Below are 15,902 nucleotides of genomic sequence, written 5' to 3'. Positions count from 1 at the left end.
AGCACCTACTCCCACCAGGAACTGTGCTGGATACTTGGGATACGGCAGTGAGCAGGACAGACATGACCCTGTCCTCTTGGAGGCTGAGTACAGGGAAATCAACCAAAATGGTACGTGTGCTTGGGTCAAATAGGAAAGACATGAGCTGATCTGATATTTCTTTAGATTTACAAAGCCACTTTTCAAAGATGGTGAGGTATGTTTAAAATATTGTCCACTGTTTCTGTCCACCTCTCTCTTATCCCGGTATTTCCTCCTGCCATCGAGCCCTTCCTTTACATTTGAGCCGGGCCAGCGTGCCTTGCTGCTTTGGAGACAAGATGTGACAGTAGAGAGCAGAGAAACAAGAATGGGTTCCCTTGCTTCTAAGTCTCCAAAGCCCTTAGGCTGCAAAGGCGTAGAGAGTTAATTCAGCAGAAAATATGCTTTAAGAACAAGGCTTCCAGACAAGGTGGAGCACTCATGACAGGTGCACACATATTGGTGAGTCCCCACAGCAGTGGTCGTCCTGATCCCTGCTTGGCCTTGAAACCATCTATATTAAAATAATGGAGAGCCACAAGGTATAAATAGTAATCCAAGTCTGATTTTTATAGAAGTATAGACATAGGCAGAAGTTAACCAGCCACTGTTCCCTAACTTCCTTACTGCTGTAACTGGTTACTGTTTAATGGGCCTGTCCTCCCTACAGATGCGAGATTTGTGAATCTTCCCACTGCTCCTAAAGATAACATCATCCTTGTAAAGCCCAAGGACTCGTGCTTCTACAGATAACATTACTATTATAAAGCCTAAGACCGGTCTTTGAAGTATTAATATTTTTCAGACTCTGCATTCCAGGGGGACCCACTGATGCCAGCCAGACCCATGGATAGGCATGGGAATGGATCCAACAGCCCTGAGACCCCTTCCCAGGAAATCTCCCAACTGTGAAGATAATCTCTGCATCCCAGCCCTATGAGTTCATTCCCCACCAACCAGCAGACCCAATTTCCTAGCCCTTTGCCTGCCAATCTATCTTTAAAAACTCTTTCTCCCAAATTCTCCAGGAGACGGATTTGAGAAATTTGTTCCATCTCCTTGCACGACACCAGTGATATTAAACTCTTTCTCTGCTGTAACTCCTTCTGTCTCAATGTATTGGCTTCCTCTTGAGCAGTGGGCAATGAACCTGTTTGTGCTGTAACAGCCGGTTCCACTCCACCATTTCCTTACCCTTGCTCTCTAGAATCTGCCCCCAAATAACCTATCTGCATACAAACCTTCTCATGGGCTCAACCTTTAGAAGAATCCAGCCTAAGACATGAACCATATCTTTAGTTGGCTGGCTGGTTGGCTGGTTAGTTAGTTGGTTTTTGCCCCTAGTCTACCACTAACCAGCTGTGTGACCTTGGGTTAGCCACTTTACCTCCCAGCAATACAGCTTAATCATTGGTAAAATGGGGGATGTTAGAATACTCATACCACCAGTATTTTGGGGGCACCTTCCATATTCCAAGCACTATTCAAAGCAATGGTAATAGAGCGACAAACAGGAGAGACAAGGTTCCTGCCCTTGAGAAGATATGTTGGTGGGAGAGGCAGACGATAAACAATACACAAATGAGTAAATGATATAATGCCAGGTGATGATGGGTACATCTATGAAGAGGGGCTATGTGACCAGACACTGCAAAAGGCAAGGAGATGAACCAAGACAATTGGCACATGGGAAAGAGCTTTCAAGCAGAGGAAAGGGTGAGGAAAAGCCCTACGGATTTCCTCTTCTCTAACCCGCCTTTGAAATTCTTTGGGAGTCCAGTTGATCGCATTTGAGTAGAAAGGGGATGGTAGTTTGGTGACATTAACCGTTTTGCCCTAAGTCACCCTTGTCACCCGTAAGCTGAAACTCCTTTATCCTTGCTTTCTGCCCTGGCCACATCCTGTCCAAGCTGTAGAATGAGGAGATGTGAAAGTCTGCCACTGGCAGAAACTTCAAAGGGAACCCAGTGGATGAAATGAACCAGTCACCCAGCAGTTATTCATGAATGAGAAAAGGTTAAAATAGCCTCACCCATGAAATGCGGCTCCTCTCTGCTGTGTAAAGAGTTTAGTCAAAGAGGCCCATGTCTCAATTCTACTTTTAAGACTCTTTTCTTAGTCCTACATGATTTGCTAATCAGTGCATTTGTTACATGTTAGCACTTTGGTGCATACTTTGAAGTATTACAAAAACAAAAGTTAAAAGAGGCTAAGCCTAACAAGTCACCCATTCTTCTTCCAAAGATGTAAGTGAGGCAAGTTCTTCACTGAGTCATTTACACATAAAACTTTTGCAGGCCTGGCGGGGATAGAGAAAATCAAGTCGAACACATTTGGTGTTTAATCCCTTTAGATGGTGCCTTGCTCTGTGCCTGTGACCATCTTCCAGGTTGTTAGTAACTGCCATGGTGGAGAGATTCACAGGCCTGTGAGGGAGCGAAAGTTCAGAAATGCTGAGCCGCTCTAGAGTTAAGAGGAAGAGTCAGGGTCTGAACAGGAATGGTCTTTCCCATCATGCTTCATCCCAGCCTCCTGCCAAGGGATACAGCCCATCGCCAAGAGCAAGGTCTCAGGTTCAGTGTAGCAGAAAGATGCTGGGTTAGAATCTTTGGGCACGAAGGAGGAATTTCCTGCCTTCCCTAGTGAGTACGGGTCTGTGAGCTCACTGGGTTGCACAGCCTCAGATGCACCCAGCAACAACGGATCTGGGAGCTGACAAGATGAAGGTGGACCCACCAACCCCACCATGGCTACTCCACATGTCAGGGATAGAGAAGGGTAGAGTTACCTTTAAGTATAAGAGACAGAAATTAGAGGAATAAAATGTCTCCCTAGAGCCAGTAGAGTCTTTCCTTTAAAAAGAATCTTTTATAAAAAAAAAAGAAAAAATGAAAACCCAAAATGTCAGAAATATGCTGGGAAATATTTTGGTAATGAACCTTTTGACCCTTATCTGTAAAGCATTTGGGATTGTTGGGCCAGAACTACAGCTCTGAACCGAATGAAAAGAATTTCAATTTACTGTGACAATTGGATTCCTTGGGTGAATGGTATCTTGCTGTTGATAAAAACCAAAATGGGCCCTGACACTGAACATGTCTTTATCAGAAAATGCCTGTGTCAAGTGGAATGCTGAAGGCATCTCTTGCCAAGTTCATGCACATTCAGGAGGTCTGGCGTATATGCAAAGACAGGGCAGAGTGATGAGGCCCTGCTTCCCTGCTTGTTATTTTTCACTCTATCTTTTAGCGTGGTCTTCCATTCAGAGTGAGGATACTATACTGGGGTCTCATATCCACACTTAACTCACCAGAATTCAACTGTCACACTTTGAAAAGAGGGAGAGCGATAGAGAGAGACAGAGACAGCAAGAAAGACAAGAATAACATTTTCAGTAGCAAGCGTGATCCTATCCTCTACTCCATTAATCGAGCCCATACCCGGGAGTAAACATTAAAGGAGAGATGAATATATGTGTATGCATGTTCATACAAACAAAACTAGGCACATTGTATGCTGTGGGTGATCTGAGAGGTGTTTATGAAAATGTACATTAGCTGGCATTATCACTTAGCCAGGGACTTTAGAATTTAAGCCTTAAGCAGGTGAGGTCACACTGCATTGTCCTGCAAGAGGAAGATGTTGCTTTCAGTTGTTTTCTATTAATAGTAGGGGAAGGAACTTGCCTTGAGCCATCCACACACTCCAGTGGTCCACATGTGACCATAGACGCACCCTGGAGACAGTTGGCTGAGGCTCAGAGTTCAGGGCTGGTCATGAGACAAAGCAAAGTAATTAAATGAGCATATTGGTCTCATTGATGCAATTTGTCATGCAGTTTATTTAACCTGATGTAAAAATGCACAAAATACAAGCACAGTTATGAAATCCTAGAGTCTCCATTTATACAACTAACATTTCTAAGTGCCTGCTATCAGCAAGGCAAGGAATTAGAAGCCATGGGGAATTTTCAGGTAAACCCCATGGGGGAGTCTACAAGTCTTGTTGGAGAGATAGGCAAATATATCATAAATTACAATACAGGGGAGAAGGTGAATAAATGTGCAGATTAGGTAAAACTGTCAACAGGCATATAACTTTAAAATACAATTATCTTTTAATTACTTACTAATATACAGGACTTTGAAAGCTCTGGTTGTCATTTTCTGATAACAGTCTTGGTCTTTGTTCTGATTAGGCTAATACTCAATGGTGTTTGCATTTTATGTGATAGCTACCAGCTTTTACCTATTCAAAAATAATGACCGCTTTCTCCTTGCTAACAGAATCCTAGTTTAGTTTGAGGAGGCACATCCACTCCCACCCTATCCCATCCAAACCTCACTTTCCAGCCTCCCCACGCCACCGGACGCTCACATGACCTGATTCTGTCCAGTGAGAAGCGAGTAGAAGTCTGTGGGGTTCCTCAGAAACCCTTTGCTTTCTTCTCCTTGAGAGAGTGTAGGACCTACACCGTAGGCTTTCCCCATCTTCTTTCCTTCTTCCCCACCTGGCTTCCCCCTTCCTCTTGTCTGGAAACAAACATCATTAATGGACTTGCGGCAACCACCGTGTATCCAGGAGGCAACACATGGATGAAGCAGCCAAATAAACATAAAATTTCCAGCTTTGACATCCAGTTGCTGTCCAAAGGCCAGCAGACGCCTAGTCCCAGACTTCTTAAGTGAGGAAAATAGCCCTATGTATTTAACCTAGTGGTATGTGGGCTTTGCTACTTGCAACAAAACCCCTTCCTAACCAGTCCATTCCTGGAGAATATGACAGGGATGATGGGGCAGGGGCCAGGGGCCAGGCAAGGTCTCAAGGAAGTCAGCCTGGCTTCTCGTGTGGCAGTGCTCGTCCCCCAAAGAGGTCATCATATGCACAGAGCTCTGATCGTTGCTCTCTCACGTATTCCTTATCCTCTCACTCATCACATGTGTGTTATCTCTGGATAGTGCCCTTCCCTCAAAAAGTTTATGATGGGCTGGGCGCGGTGGCTCACGCCTGTAATCCTAGCACTCTGGTAGGCCGAGGTGGGTGGATCTCTCAAGGTCAGGAGTTTGAGACCAGCCTGAGCAAAAGCGAGACCCTGTCTCTACTAAAAAAATGGAAAGAAATTAGCTGGACAACTAAAAATATGTATATAGAAAAAATTAGCTGGGCACGGTGGCACATGCCTGTAGTCCCAGCTACTCGGGAGACTGAGGCAGGAGGATTGCTTGAGCCCAGGAGTTTGAGGTTGCTGTGAGTTAGGCTGACACCACGGCACTCACTCTAGCCCAGGAAACAGAATGAGACTCTGTCTCAAAAAAAAAAAAAAAAAAGTTTATGATGTAATGAGGGTGATTAGAAATGTATACAAATAACTTGAAAGTCTATAGCAGCACAGGTGGTAAACTACAGCCTCTACTGTCTATTCCTGCTGGAGCCATCTACCTTACTGCCACCTGTATGTTCATCCGCTCAGTGAACTTTTGTGCTTTGATCATTTTGTGGATGGAGTCCCTGACCAAGTTAGAAATTAAGTACACCTGCAATTGAGAAGACAGTGAGGGTCCTTCTCCCTGGGAACTGGGTGAAAGTTTCCAAGCAGCTTTTGTCTCCATGGGCAGAAAAGGAGAAAGGGACTTTCAGTGTGAGCAAAGACCCAGAACCTAGAGGAGAAAGGGCAGGCTCCTTCGTGGGTCCCATTAGTACTTATTTTGAGCATCTGTGATGTGCCAGGCAATGGTGGAGAGAGAGAGCTGCAGTGAATAAAACAGACCCGGCCTCTGCTTCTGGGAACATGTTGGGAAGTTGTTCAGAGCACAGAGAATGTGGAGGGAGTATGGGAAGAGTAGAATGGGAATAGACTGTGGCAGCTTTAAACCCTGTCTAGGAATTTGTTCTTTATCCAGAAAGCAAATAGTGACTGAAGGTCACTGAGCAGGAGAGTGCCCTGGTCGTAGTTGACTTTTAGGACTATGAATCTGGAAGCTGTCACTTTGTTCAGTTGGAATGGGAAGAAATTAAAGCCTCAAAAAACAATTGGAGGATAAATACTAAAGCTCACACAAGATGTAGTGGGAGACTGAACCAAGGTAACCTCAAATTGAATGTGTTTGCTGCCACCAAACCATATACTAATATCAATAGAAAATCTCAAAGCAGATATATTGTCTTAAACTCATAGAAATACTATCATGTGTTGGCTTTGGAAAAGTTTCTGAAATACAGAGTTCTATCTTCTAATATCAGAGGCAGCAAAGCAGAGGTCATTTGCCCGGGCCTAATACTGTTGTAAGCTGGAAGTGGTGATCACATTGCCCAGTGTCCTTTGATCAATAAACTCTCAGTGTGTCAGGTTCAAAAGCCAAAAAGGCTCCTATGACCTTGTAATTAATTTCAGCAAATTATGATAAAACAGAAGGAACTGTGAGATTCAAGTTAGGAGAATGAAGTTTGAATCTCTATTTAGGGACCTTCTAACTGTATACCATGGACAAGCTACTTAATCAATTAACCTCCCTCTTCCACTCCAATCCGCAAGCTTCAGCTAAATGTTTAACCCACTGGCTCTCCGGGATAAAAGGCCATGATTTGTAGTTTTGCCAATTTCTGTAATTTCAATCCTCCCATCGTGGCCAATTTCAAGCCACCAATGTGATGTCCACCAGCTCACTAACTTCCTAAAAATTTAACAATTGATTCTCACAAGCCAGCATGAGCCAGTGCCGGCATACACCACTGCTTCCAAGGCTTAGCTTTCACATCTGAAAAATGGGAATCACACACCTCCACATAGCCACTGTCAAAATTGAGATGATATAAGAGAAAATACTCAATACAAGGTTATTAGCAGATATGAGGTATTTGATAAATATTCGTTCAATATTTACTGAGCACCTACTATGTAGCAGACACTGTTTCAGGAACTAAAGATACAACAGAGAACAAAACGGAGGGGTCTGCTCACCTGAACTTGATGTTCTAAATGGGAGAGATAAATAATAATGAAAAAAGATAGATGGATAGATGGACAATAGATTGATAGATAGATAAATGACAGGTAGGTAGGTAGACAGGTAGAGATAGATAGATAGATAGATAGATAGATAGATAGATAGGTAGATAGATAGATAGATATTAATAGATACATAGATAGCCAGTCAGTAGCCTGGCAGTGATAAGCACTAGAAGAAAAACCACACCAATTAAGGATAAGGGGAGGGGGAATGCTCATACTATTTTAGATACGGTAGCCAAGAAAGACCTCACTGATGAGGACACGTTTGATGAGAAACCTGAGTGGAATGAAGGCATGACCATGGGATTATCTGGGGAAGAGTGTCCCAGGCAAGGCGAGAGCTTGTGCCAAGCCCTGGGGCGGGTGTGGGCTGGGTACGCCCCGTGACAACAGGAGGCCAAAGAGGTGGGAGCATCTGAGGGAGGCGACACAGGTGGAAAGTGCATGGGAATGGAAACCAAGAGCAGAGGTGAGGTGGGGAAACGTCTCAAGCCCTGGCCGTGTATTATGAGCCTTAAACTCTCTGGAGCCGTGGTGGTCCAGGGCCAGTGACAAATGGGGCTGGACTCTTGCCCCTCTGCCTTCCCTACATGGAGGAGGAACTACTTGCTCCGCCAGTGTAGCCTTGTTCTTTTTAACTACTCAAATGTTTGCTCAAATGACAAATATTAACCCAATGGCTTCCGTGTGCAGGCTCCATTCTTGGCTCTAGAGATAGAAACTGGGAGCAAAACTCGAGATCTTGCTTCTCATGGACCTACTTGGCCGTGGAAGGATACAGAACACATCGAAACATAAAACAAATACCTGGACTGAGCTGTGAAGACAATCAAATCAGTGGGCTGATAGAGTCCCCTTTAGATATGAAAAGCCCTAGGCCAGGCTGCCACTGTCACCTGTACACCACCCCCCAGGTCTAGCGCAGTGCTAACTGGTGCTCAGAGAAACGTTGCTCTGAATGAAAGGTCAGCAGCAACCAAAGGAGGCCAGCAACAGCCCCAAGAAATCAAGAGAGGCCTCCATTGTTCTCCTGGCATGGACTGTTTCAAATCAGAAAGTTGAGGAAATGCCAACTCTTTATATAACCAAGAAATCTCTAAGACGTGGGGGGTTTTGTTTGCTTGGTTTGTTTCTATTTTTGTTTTTTAAATGTTATTCTTAGGACACTTGCCTCAAAATCATCTGGGGTCCTTATTAAATAAAATGCAAATTTCTGGACCCCACCCCAGACCCACTGAATCAGAATAGCTGGAGAAGGAGCCCAGGAAACTGCATTTTCAACAACCTCCTAAGGAATGCTGATGCTACCTTGCTGATATTTGAGATCTACTGCTCTAAAGCGAAAGTAAAGTGCACAAGGCTTCTTTTCATTTCGGTTCTAATTGTCTCCACAAAGCCTTCTTAAGATCGCTCTTACGTAAACTTCCTCTGCAAAAACTCTGTGGCCCTAGTCACAAGCTGACTGTTTAGAGAGATGCACTGGGAGACAGAGCCCGTGTGATGGGAGCAGCCCATCAACTGATCCATTCATTCAAAAACTTCAGAGACGAGACGCGGGATAGCTTCAGCGGAAGGGCCTCCCTGTCTGGGGAGCTGAAGGAGAGACTTTCTGGAATATTCCCTACCTGTAAAGAAGGCATGGTAGTGGAGGCCCCTCTCTTTGTCTCGATGGGAGCAGACATCAAATAAGTAGGCTTTGATGGGCCCATCAATGAAGTCAGCAGCAAAATCAAAGAGAACCACACCTATCATGGTGACGCTTATGGCCCAAACCAGCTTCCTCCTTGGGTTAGCAATCAAAGCTAAAAGAGAAATAAACATCAGTCTCCTAAATCCTGCTTTAGAATGATCTGCATTTTTTTTATTTCCACCTAAACTGCCTGTCATCAAATCATCTCCCTTGCTTTCATTTTGCTTTGTTTTTCCAAGTAAAAACAGCTTCAGTATTTTTTTTCAGGTTTTAAAAATTATGCAAGTGAATGTCTAGAAAAGACAAATTTAGAGACAGAAAGTAAATTAGTGGTTGCTAGGGCTGGTGCACAGGAGGCAATGGAGAGTGACTGTAATAGGTGATGGGTTTCTTTCTGGGATGATGAAAATGTTTGGGGATTAGAGAGTGGTGATGGCTGCACAACCTGGTAAACATACTGAAAAGCACTGAATTGTACACTTTTAAATAGTGCGATTTCTGGTATGTGAAACATCTCTATAATTAAAACATTATGTATGCTTATTGTAAATAATTCCAACGATATAGAAAAAGCTACAGGAAATGCTTCAACTCCCAGCCCCAGCAAAGGTCATCTTTTGAGACATCCCTTTATGCACTTCTGCACACACCGATGCGAGCCTGCAAACGCAGTGCTTCTCAAACTTTGTGCCTAACTGTCACTTGGGCGATTGCTGGACCCAGTTCCCAAGACTCTGATTCCACGGGTCTGAGAAAGTGTATGTCCAATAACCCCTGCTGACGCCGCTGCTGCAGCTCAGAGGCCACACTTTTCAATAGCACTGATGCAGGAGAGACTGTAGTGCTCCCTTTATACCTGTTCACTTCAGTTAATGAAGCACTTCCTCGCAATTTTTAACAGCTAAATCATGTGCATCCTACGGATATGCTGCAATTCATTCACCCAATCTCCTATTGAAGCTACATTGTCATTTCCATTGCTGTCAGTTTATTTTTTAAACTTAAGAATAGCATGGAAAATATTCACGTTTAAAAAATTACAGTATCAAAATAAGTGAAAAATAAGCCTACTCTCCACTTCTCACCTCCAGTCTTTTAGTACCCCTCCTTAGAGGCAACGATTCTCATCAGCTTTTTCTTCATTCTTCCAAAAATATCCTACACTTATACATTTATGCCTTCTTTTAAATCTATACGAATGATAACTGATTATCCTGCCTCATAATCACCTGTTCTGTTAGTCTGAGAGTTAATGATCTAAAAATGTGTGCTATTTTTAAGTTGAACAATTCTTTTTTTCAGTGCAGCTTGTATGTTCTACCACCAATTACTGGTTAATTGGAAACTGATTGATGGCTGGGAAAAGTGCCTACTATCAAGTTTGGTTTTGTCCAGAATCTGCAATGCAAAAATGTTCCCTTGAGCTGACAGGTTGATGCCCTGTATCCACTAAAGGCTCTACATAAAACTACGAACAGAATTAACTCTCATTTGGACACACAGGTGATTTGTTGTAAATATTTATGGAGCTATTTGGCAGCTGGTCAATTTGATGAAATATTAAGTAGAGCAGAATGGGCTCAAAAAGAAACTCAATCGATAAATATGTAAAAATATTTAATTTGGTAAAATAGATAAAAAGTTAATTCTGTCTTAAAATCCTCACAAGAAAGACAATGTATGCTGATGTTTCTAGAAGTAAAGGCTACCTAACCACAGGACATGGGACATTCAAAGGTGGAAGTTCATCATAACCTAGACGAGATCATCAGTTCTAAGCAATTTCTACGAAGTGTCAAAGAAATTCACGTTCTCCCGCTAGGAGTTGCACAGTAGGGCACGTATCCCTGCCTGCGCACCTCATGCAGTCCACTTACCTGATACAACAGCGTCCCCGTTGAGGTAGAGAGCCAAGCCCAAGAGCATCATGAGGCCCAGGGTGAGGATATAGGGTCTCCGGCGGCCCCACCTAGACCGGCAGTGGTCACTGGCTGATCCAACCACGGGTTGTAGCACGAAGCCCAGGATGGGGCTGAGGAGCCACACCATGCTGTATAGACTCTTGGGCAGACCCACACTGAGCAGGACTGGGGTCACATAAGCTGCCTCCACCGCATAGCAGAACTCCCGGCCGAACATGGCCATGCTGTGCATGATCAGTCTGCTCCTGGGTCTTTTGGGTGGCTCTACAGAGCCCAAGGGGCTGACCTCAGCTAGTGATTTATAGGTGTGGAGGTCAGCCTGCCCACTGTTGCCACCCATGGCCACTGGGTGTGGAACGTTCCTGTGAGCCCACCGCCTCCTGCCTGGTTCTCAGGTTTGTGCGCTAAACTGGATTTGACGTGGAGCCTGGCTGGGCAGCCAACAGAGATGGTCAGGCTGGAGGCGGGGCTCAAATTCTTTCATGCCTCTAAGATCACAAGTTATGATGAGAGGAGGGGGGTGCCAGAAAGCATGACAGGGATTAGCTGCTGTGAGCCCTCCGGCTCCTTCGAAAGTTTGAATGCGTTTCTAAGGGGATCTTCCTTTGCACCATTCTTTCTCTCCTCTCTCTCGCTCTCTCACAATTGCACATGATCCCACACACGGCTTTGAGATAATAAAGCTTTATTACACAGGGGTTAAGCCAAAATAGAAATGAGTTGATATCTTCTTATAAACTTCTTTTTATAGATATATTCTGTCTTTTCCTAACTCCAAAGTTTTCTACACACACAGCTCAAGAGTCTAATAACTAGACTTAAAATGGTGGGAGGCCACACCCTTCCTCAAATCACTCACTCTCTTGTAGCACCCTCATTTTTCCCCTAATTGCACTTAATGAATTTTATAAGTAGCTAGTTCTGTGTTTATTCCATATCCTATGTTAGTCTTTGATCTCCCTAAGAGCAGAGATCAGGTCTGTTTTGCTCATTTTTGTATCCCCAGCACCTAGAAGGATAGGTATGAAACCTGGCACCTAGTCAGTTTTCAATAAATATTTGCTAAAGGGATTATTGAATGAATAAAATATATATAGTACATTTTGTGGTGCCAATCAACTGCCTGTTGAAATAAAGGCTCCCTCACCACAGAATATGGTTCATTCAAGGGTGGAAGTTCATTGTAACCTAGGCGAGATCATCTGTTCTAAGCAATTTCTATGAAGTATCAAAGAAACTCATGTTCTCCTGCTACGGAGTTGCACAGTAGGCCATATATCCCTGCCTGCCACCTTGTGCAGTCCACTTACCTAATACAACAGCATCCCTGTTGAGGTACAGAACCAGAGCTTCCCCTAGGTAACTTGGGCTTCTGGGTCCAGGTAACACCACCTTTCCTGTCATCCCTGCAGCCCTATGAGTGGTCCTGGCTTCCTGTTTTTGCTCCCATCTGGGTTGCCTCACCATTCCCCAGGCTTCTCTGCTCTTTCATCACTAGGGTAAATCTCTGTATTAAATTTCCTCTGTTTTAAAGACTTCCAGTGGGTCATATTTTTCTTGCTGCACCCTGATTTCAAATGAAAAGTCTGAGTTGTAGAGGCAACATGATCTTACAGGAAGGACCCTAAAAATGGTTTAAGAGCAAGAACTGAGATCAGAATATTAAAGCTTAAATTCTGATGCTGCCTCTTTCTAGCTGTATATCCCTGGGCAAATCCCTTCAACTGGTGTTTCTCAAACCATGTGTCAAGGCACCCCAGACATTACAGTGAACTCACAGGGATCTCTCAGGATATTTAGAAATTTATTTATTTATTTTTTGAGACAGAGTCTCCCCTGTTGCCCAGGCTAGAGTGCTGTGGCATCAGCCTAGCTCACAGCAACTCCTTCTGCCTCAGCCTCCCGAGTAGCTGGGACTACAGGCATGTGCCACCATGCCTGGCTAATTTTTTCTCTATATATTTTTAGTTGTCCAGCTAATTCCTTTCTATTTTTTACAGAGATGGGGTCTCGCTCTTGCTCAGGCTGGTCTTGAACTCCTGAGCTCAAATGATCCACTAGCCTCGGCCTCCCAGAGTGCTAGGATTACAGGTGTGAGCCACTGCACCCAGCCAATATTTAGAAATTTAAAAATCCCCTTGTCATTGACTGTTGAAGAACAACTGAGATGCTGTTATGTGTTGGATCTTATTGGCTGCCTACCCAACGTCCATTCTCCACTCTGTCCAACCTGATGGAACCTGGATCAGATTCTGGAAGCCAAGCCTCCCTCACATTCCCATGTGCTCTGGGAAGCTGAGTCTGGGGCAGCTCCAGGAGCAGGCTGGCTCTATCTAAGGATGCTCTCCACCCAAGACTGGTATATGAGTGACTTGTAACTTAAGTCAGTCCGAGGAGACACAAGACAAGGTTTACTGAGGGCTCCTGAGATCTTCTCTTCTTCTGAATGTTGCTATGTTTGGGTGTAAGATCCAGAACTTGCTACCAGCCTGAGGATTAAACAAACACATGGAGAATGGAAAGTTGGCAGCCCGGAGAATTGCAGGGAAACAGGGCCTGAGTGACTGGATACAGGCAGCCCTTTTACAACTCACCATCTCCCTGGACTTTAGGTTGCCAGCCAAAACATGTCCGTCATGGTTTGGACATTGTTACTTACAGTTGAGGCCTTCCTGATTTGATATAGGTGAAAGTATTTTGCAAATTATGAAGTACAATGTAATTGCTGCTGAAGCCTGGAATGTGCTTAGAAGGAAAACATGGTCACAGAGACAAGAGGCCCAGATGCAACGAATCACCTTGTTTCATGTAAATTGTTTTATTTACCACCACACAGTTTGTGGCATCTCATCACTTGCTAGATTGCAGTATCAAGAGTGTAAATAAATGTATATCAAACTATGTCTTCAAGAATATAATTCCTCTGCCACTAGAATTTGCCATCTTCAATTGCCTGCTTCTCTTTGACCCTTCTGCAAGCTTCCTATTTCCTCCTTACCTGCTCCCTTCCCTATTTCTAAATCTACAGTTAAAACACAGGTGAAAAAAGAAGAATGTGTAGTATTTTCTGCACAGGGTCTTAGACTCTTCAGAAGAAGGGAAGTACAGGTTACTTACAAAAGCTACTAACGTAGCTTATACACATTCATTCTTTCAAAATTTCACAACCACAAAATCCAATTTTTCATTCAAATATTTTGTGTAAACTCAATTAGAGAAATCAATATTCTAAGCTAGCCCATATGTTTATTGAGATTTTTGCCACCTTGCTTATATCCTTTCCCTCACCAATCCATTCAACAGATATCTTTCTGAGCACCTATTCTAACAGTAGCCCAGGTAAAAAGACTTGGTACATATCCATTAGGGCAGTGCTACTCAAAGTGCAGACATTGAACTGGAAGCGTTATAATCATCTGGAAGCTTGGTAGAAATACAAATTCATGGGTCCTGCCCTAGACCCACTGCATTAGAATCTCTGCGGATGGGGCCCAGGAATCTGTGTTGTTTTTTTTTTTTTTGAGACAGAGTCTCACTAGAGTGCCGTGGCGTCATCCTAGCTCACAGCAACCTCAAACTCCTGGGCTCAAGCAATCCTTCTGCCTCAGCCTCCCAAGTAGCTGGGACTACAGGCATGCGCCACCATGCCCGGCTAATTTTTTCTATATATTTTTAGTTGTTTGATTAATTTCTTTCTATTTTTAGTACAGACGGAATCTGTGTTTTAACAGTATCTCCAGATGATTTTTTTGTGTGCTAGAGCCACTACTCTGGGAACTTATGGCCTAGTGAAGAGTTTTGTAAACTATAGTAAAAGCAATTACTATCCTTGAAGATATATACAAAGTGCAATGGGAAGGAGCTAACAATTACTGAGCACCTAGGATGTTCAAGCATCTCACAAGCATTCTCTTGGACATCACAATGATAAGAGATTTAAACCCAAGACCCTTGTGACTCCACCATTCATAATCACTGTACAAAACCACCCTAAGACTGAGAAGCACAGGAAGTTTCACAAAGAAGTCTATGTTTAAGTCAGGTCTGAATTTGCCAGATCAACAAGCTGGAACAAAAGGTTATTATTGTTAGTCCTGGAAAATGATGCAGTGTATAGAAAGGAATGAAACCAGAGACCACAGCACATTTAGAAAGTTCGGGTAGCCCAATATAATGCAGGCAACAGCAGGAAGGGATGGGACTACCCATCTAGGGAGAAGTCTTACTGTAAATAAAGGATTGGCATGCCATGTAAATGAGTTTATACCTTATTCTATAGGGGAGAAGACCACCACTGAAGAATCTTGCAGGAAAAAACTACTATGGTGTCACAAAGATTACCGGTAGAGTAACATGGTGGGGAAATAGCCAAGGCAGTGATACTACAGGTCAAGACAGGTTAGGACCACAGAGCAAGAGCCCAAGGAAGAGATGAGAGGGGCCTGAGTGGAACCAGCAACGGGGCGGGGGAGGGGGATGGAGTGGAGGGCTGCTTGGGCGGACCTCACTATTGAGATCTACTCCTTTAATAATCACTAAGTTTCCACTATGGACCCTGGCACTATTCTAGGAACTGGAGACTTAGGAACGAATAAAATATTCAAAATCCTTTCAAAGCTTCCATTCTAGTGTGTGGTGGTGGGCTGGGGGAAGAGGGCTGGGGTTAATAAGCAAACATGATGTTGGGAATGATATGTGGCATGAAGAAAGATAAGACAGGTGAGGGGATGGTGAGTGCCGAGGGGGCTGCTACTTTAGACAGGGTCAGGAGAGGACTCCCCGCAGGGTGACATGTGGGCAGGAGCCTAAGTGGAGTGAGGGGCGCGCTGAGGGCACACAGGGGAATGGAAGCAGGAGACTGGTCGGCGGAGGAAGAGCCCGGCAGGACTTTCAAATGGATGACAACACAACCTGCCAAGAGAAAGAGGCATGGTCGGTGGTGCTGACGGGCAGCGCCACCCAGGAGTCGGGCACCCAGCAGAGCCAGCTAGATGGAGGGCTGGGAGTTATCTGAAGGAAACCCTGAGAACATTTTCTAATATTCCAGTTCAAAGACACAAACTGAAAGATTTCCTTGTCAAATTAAAACAGTTAGACTTCTCTATCTAAGGACATTCATTTTGGTAAACAGTAGAGCCCAAACTATTTCAATGACTGACAAAATGATATTTAAATGGTATTTAAAGGGCTTTCTTGAAAGTTTACACAGACTTAAAAGCACAGGTATACTTCAGGGAAAAAGAGAGTTTTATTTAATAAA

General features: G+C 43.9%; 1 protein-coding gene across 2 annotated transcripts in view; it reads right to left on the bottom strand.

The window, feature by feature from the left end:
• The window catches only part of SLC45A2 (solute carrier family 45, member 2), a 40,381-nt gene extending 29,307 nt beyond the window's left edge, over nt 1-11,074 (bottom strand). For both annotated transcript variants that reach the window (XM_012640514.1, XM_012640515.1), the window contains exons 1-2: nt 10,598-11,074; nt 8,656-8,832 (exon numbers count right to left, since the gene is read on the bottom strand). In XM_012640514.1, coding sequence (XP_012495968.1) covers nt 8,656-8,832; nt 10,598-10,982 — 562 coding nt within the window. In that variant the 5' untranslated portion in view covers nt 10,983-11,074. The remainder of the gene's footprint in view (nt 1-8,655; nt 8,833-10,597) is intronic.
• Nucleotides 11,075-15,902: the final 4,828 nt, after the last annotated feature.

Source organism: Propithecus coquereli, unplaced genomic scaffold, assembly GCF_000956105.1.
Source record: "Propithecus coquereli isolate 6110/MARCELLA unplaced genomic scaffold, Pcoq_1.0 Scaffold154, whole genome shotgun sequence".
Classification (NCBI taxonomy): Eukaryota; Metazoa; Chordata; class Mammalia; order Primates; family Indriidae; genus Propithecus; species Propithecus coquereli.
Note: the sequence above shows the minus strand (reverse complement) of the source record. Positions and strands in the feature narration are given on the sequence as shown.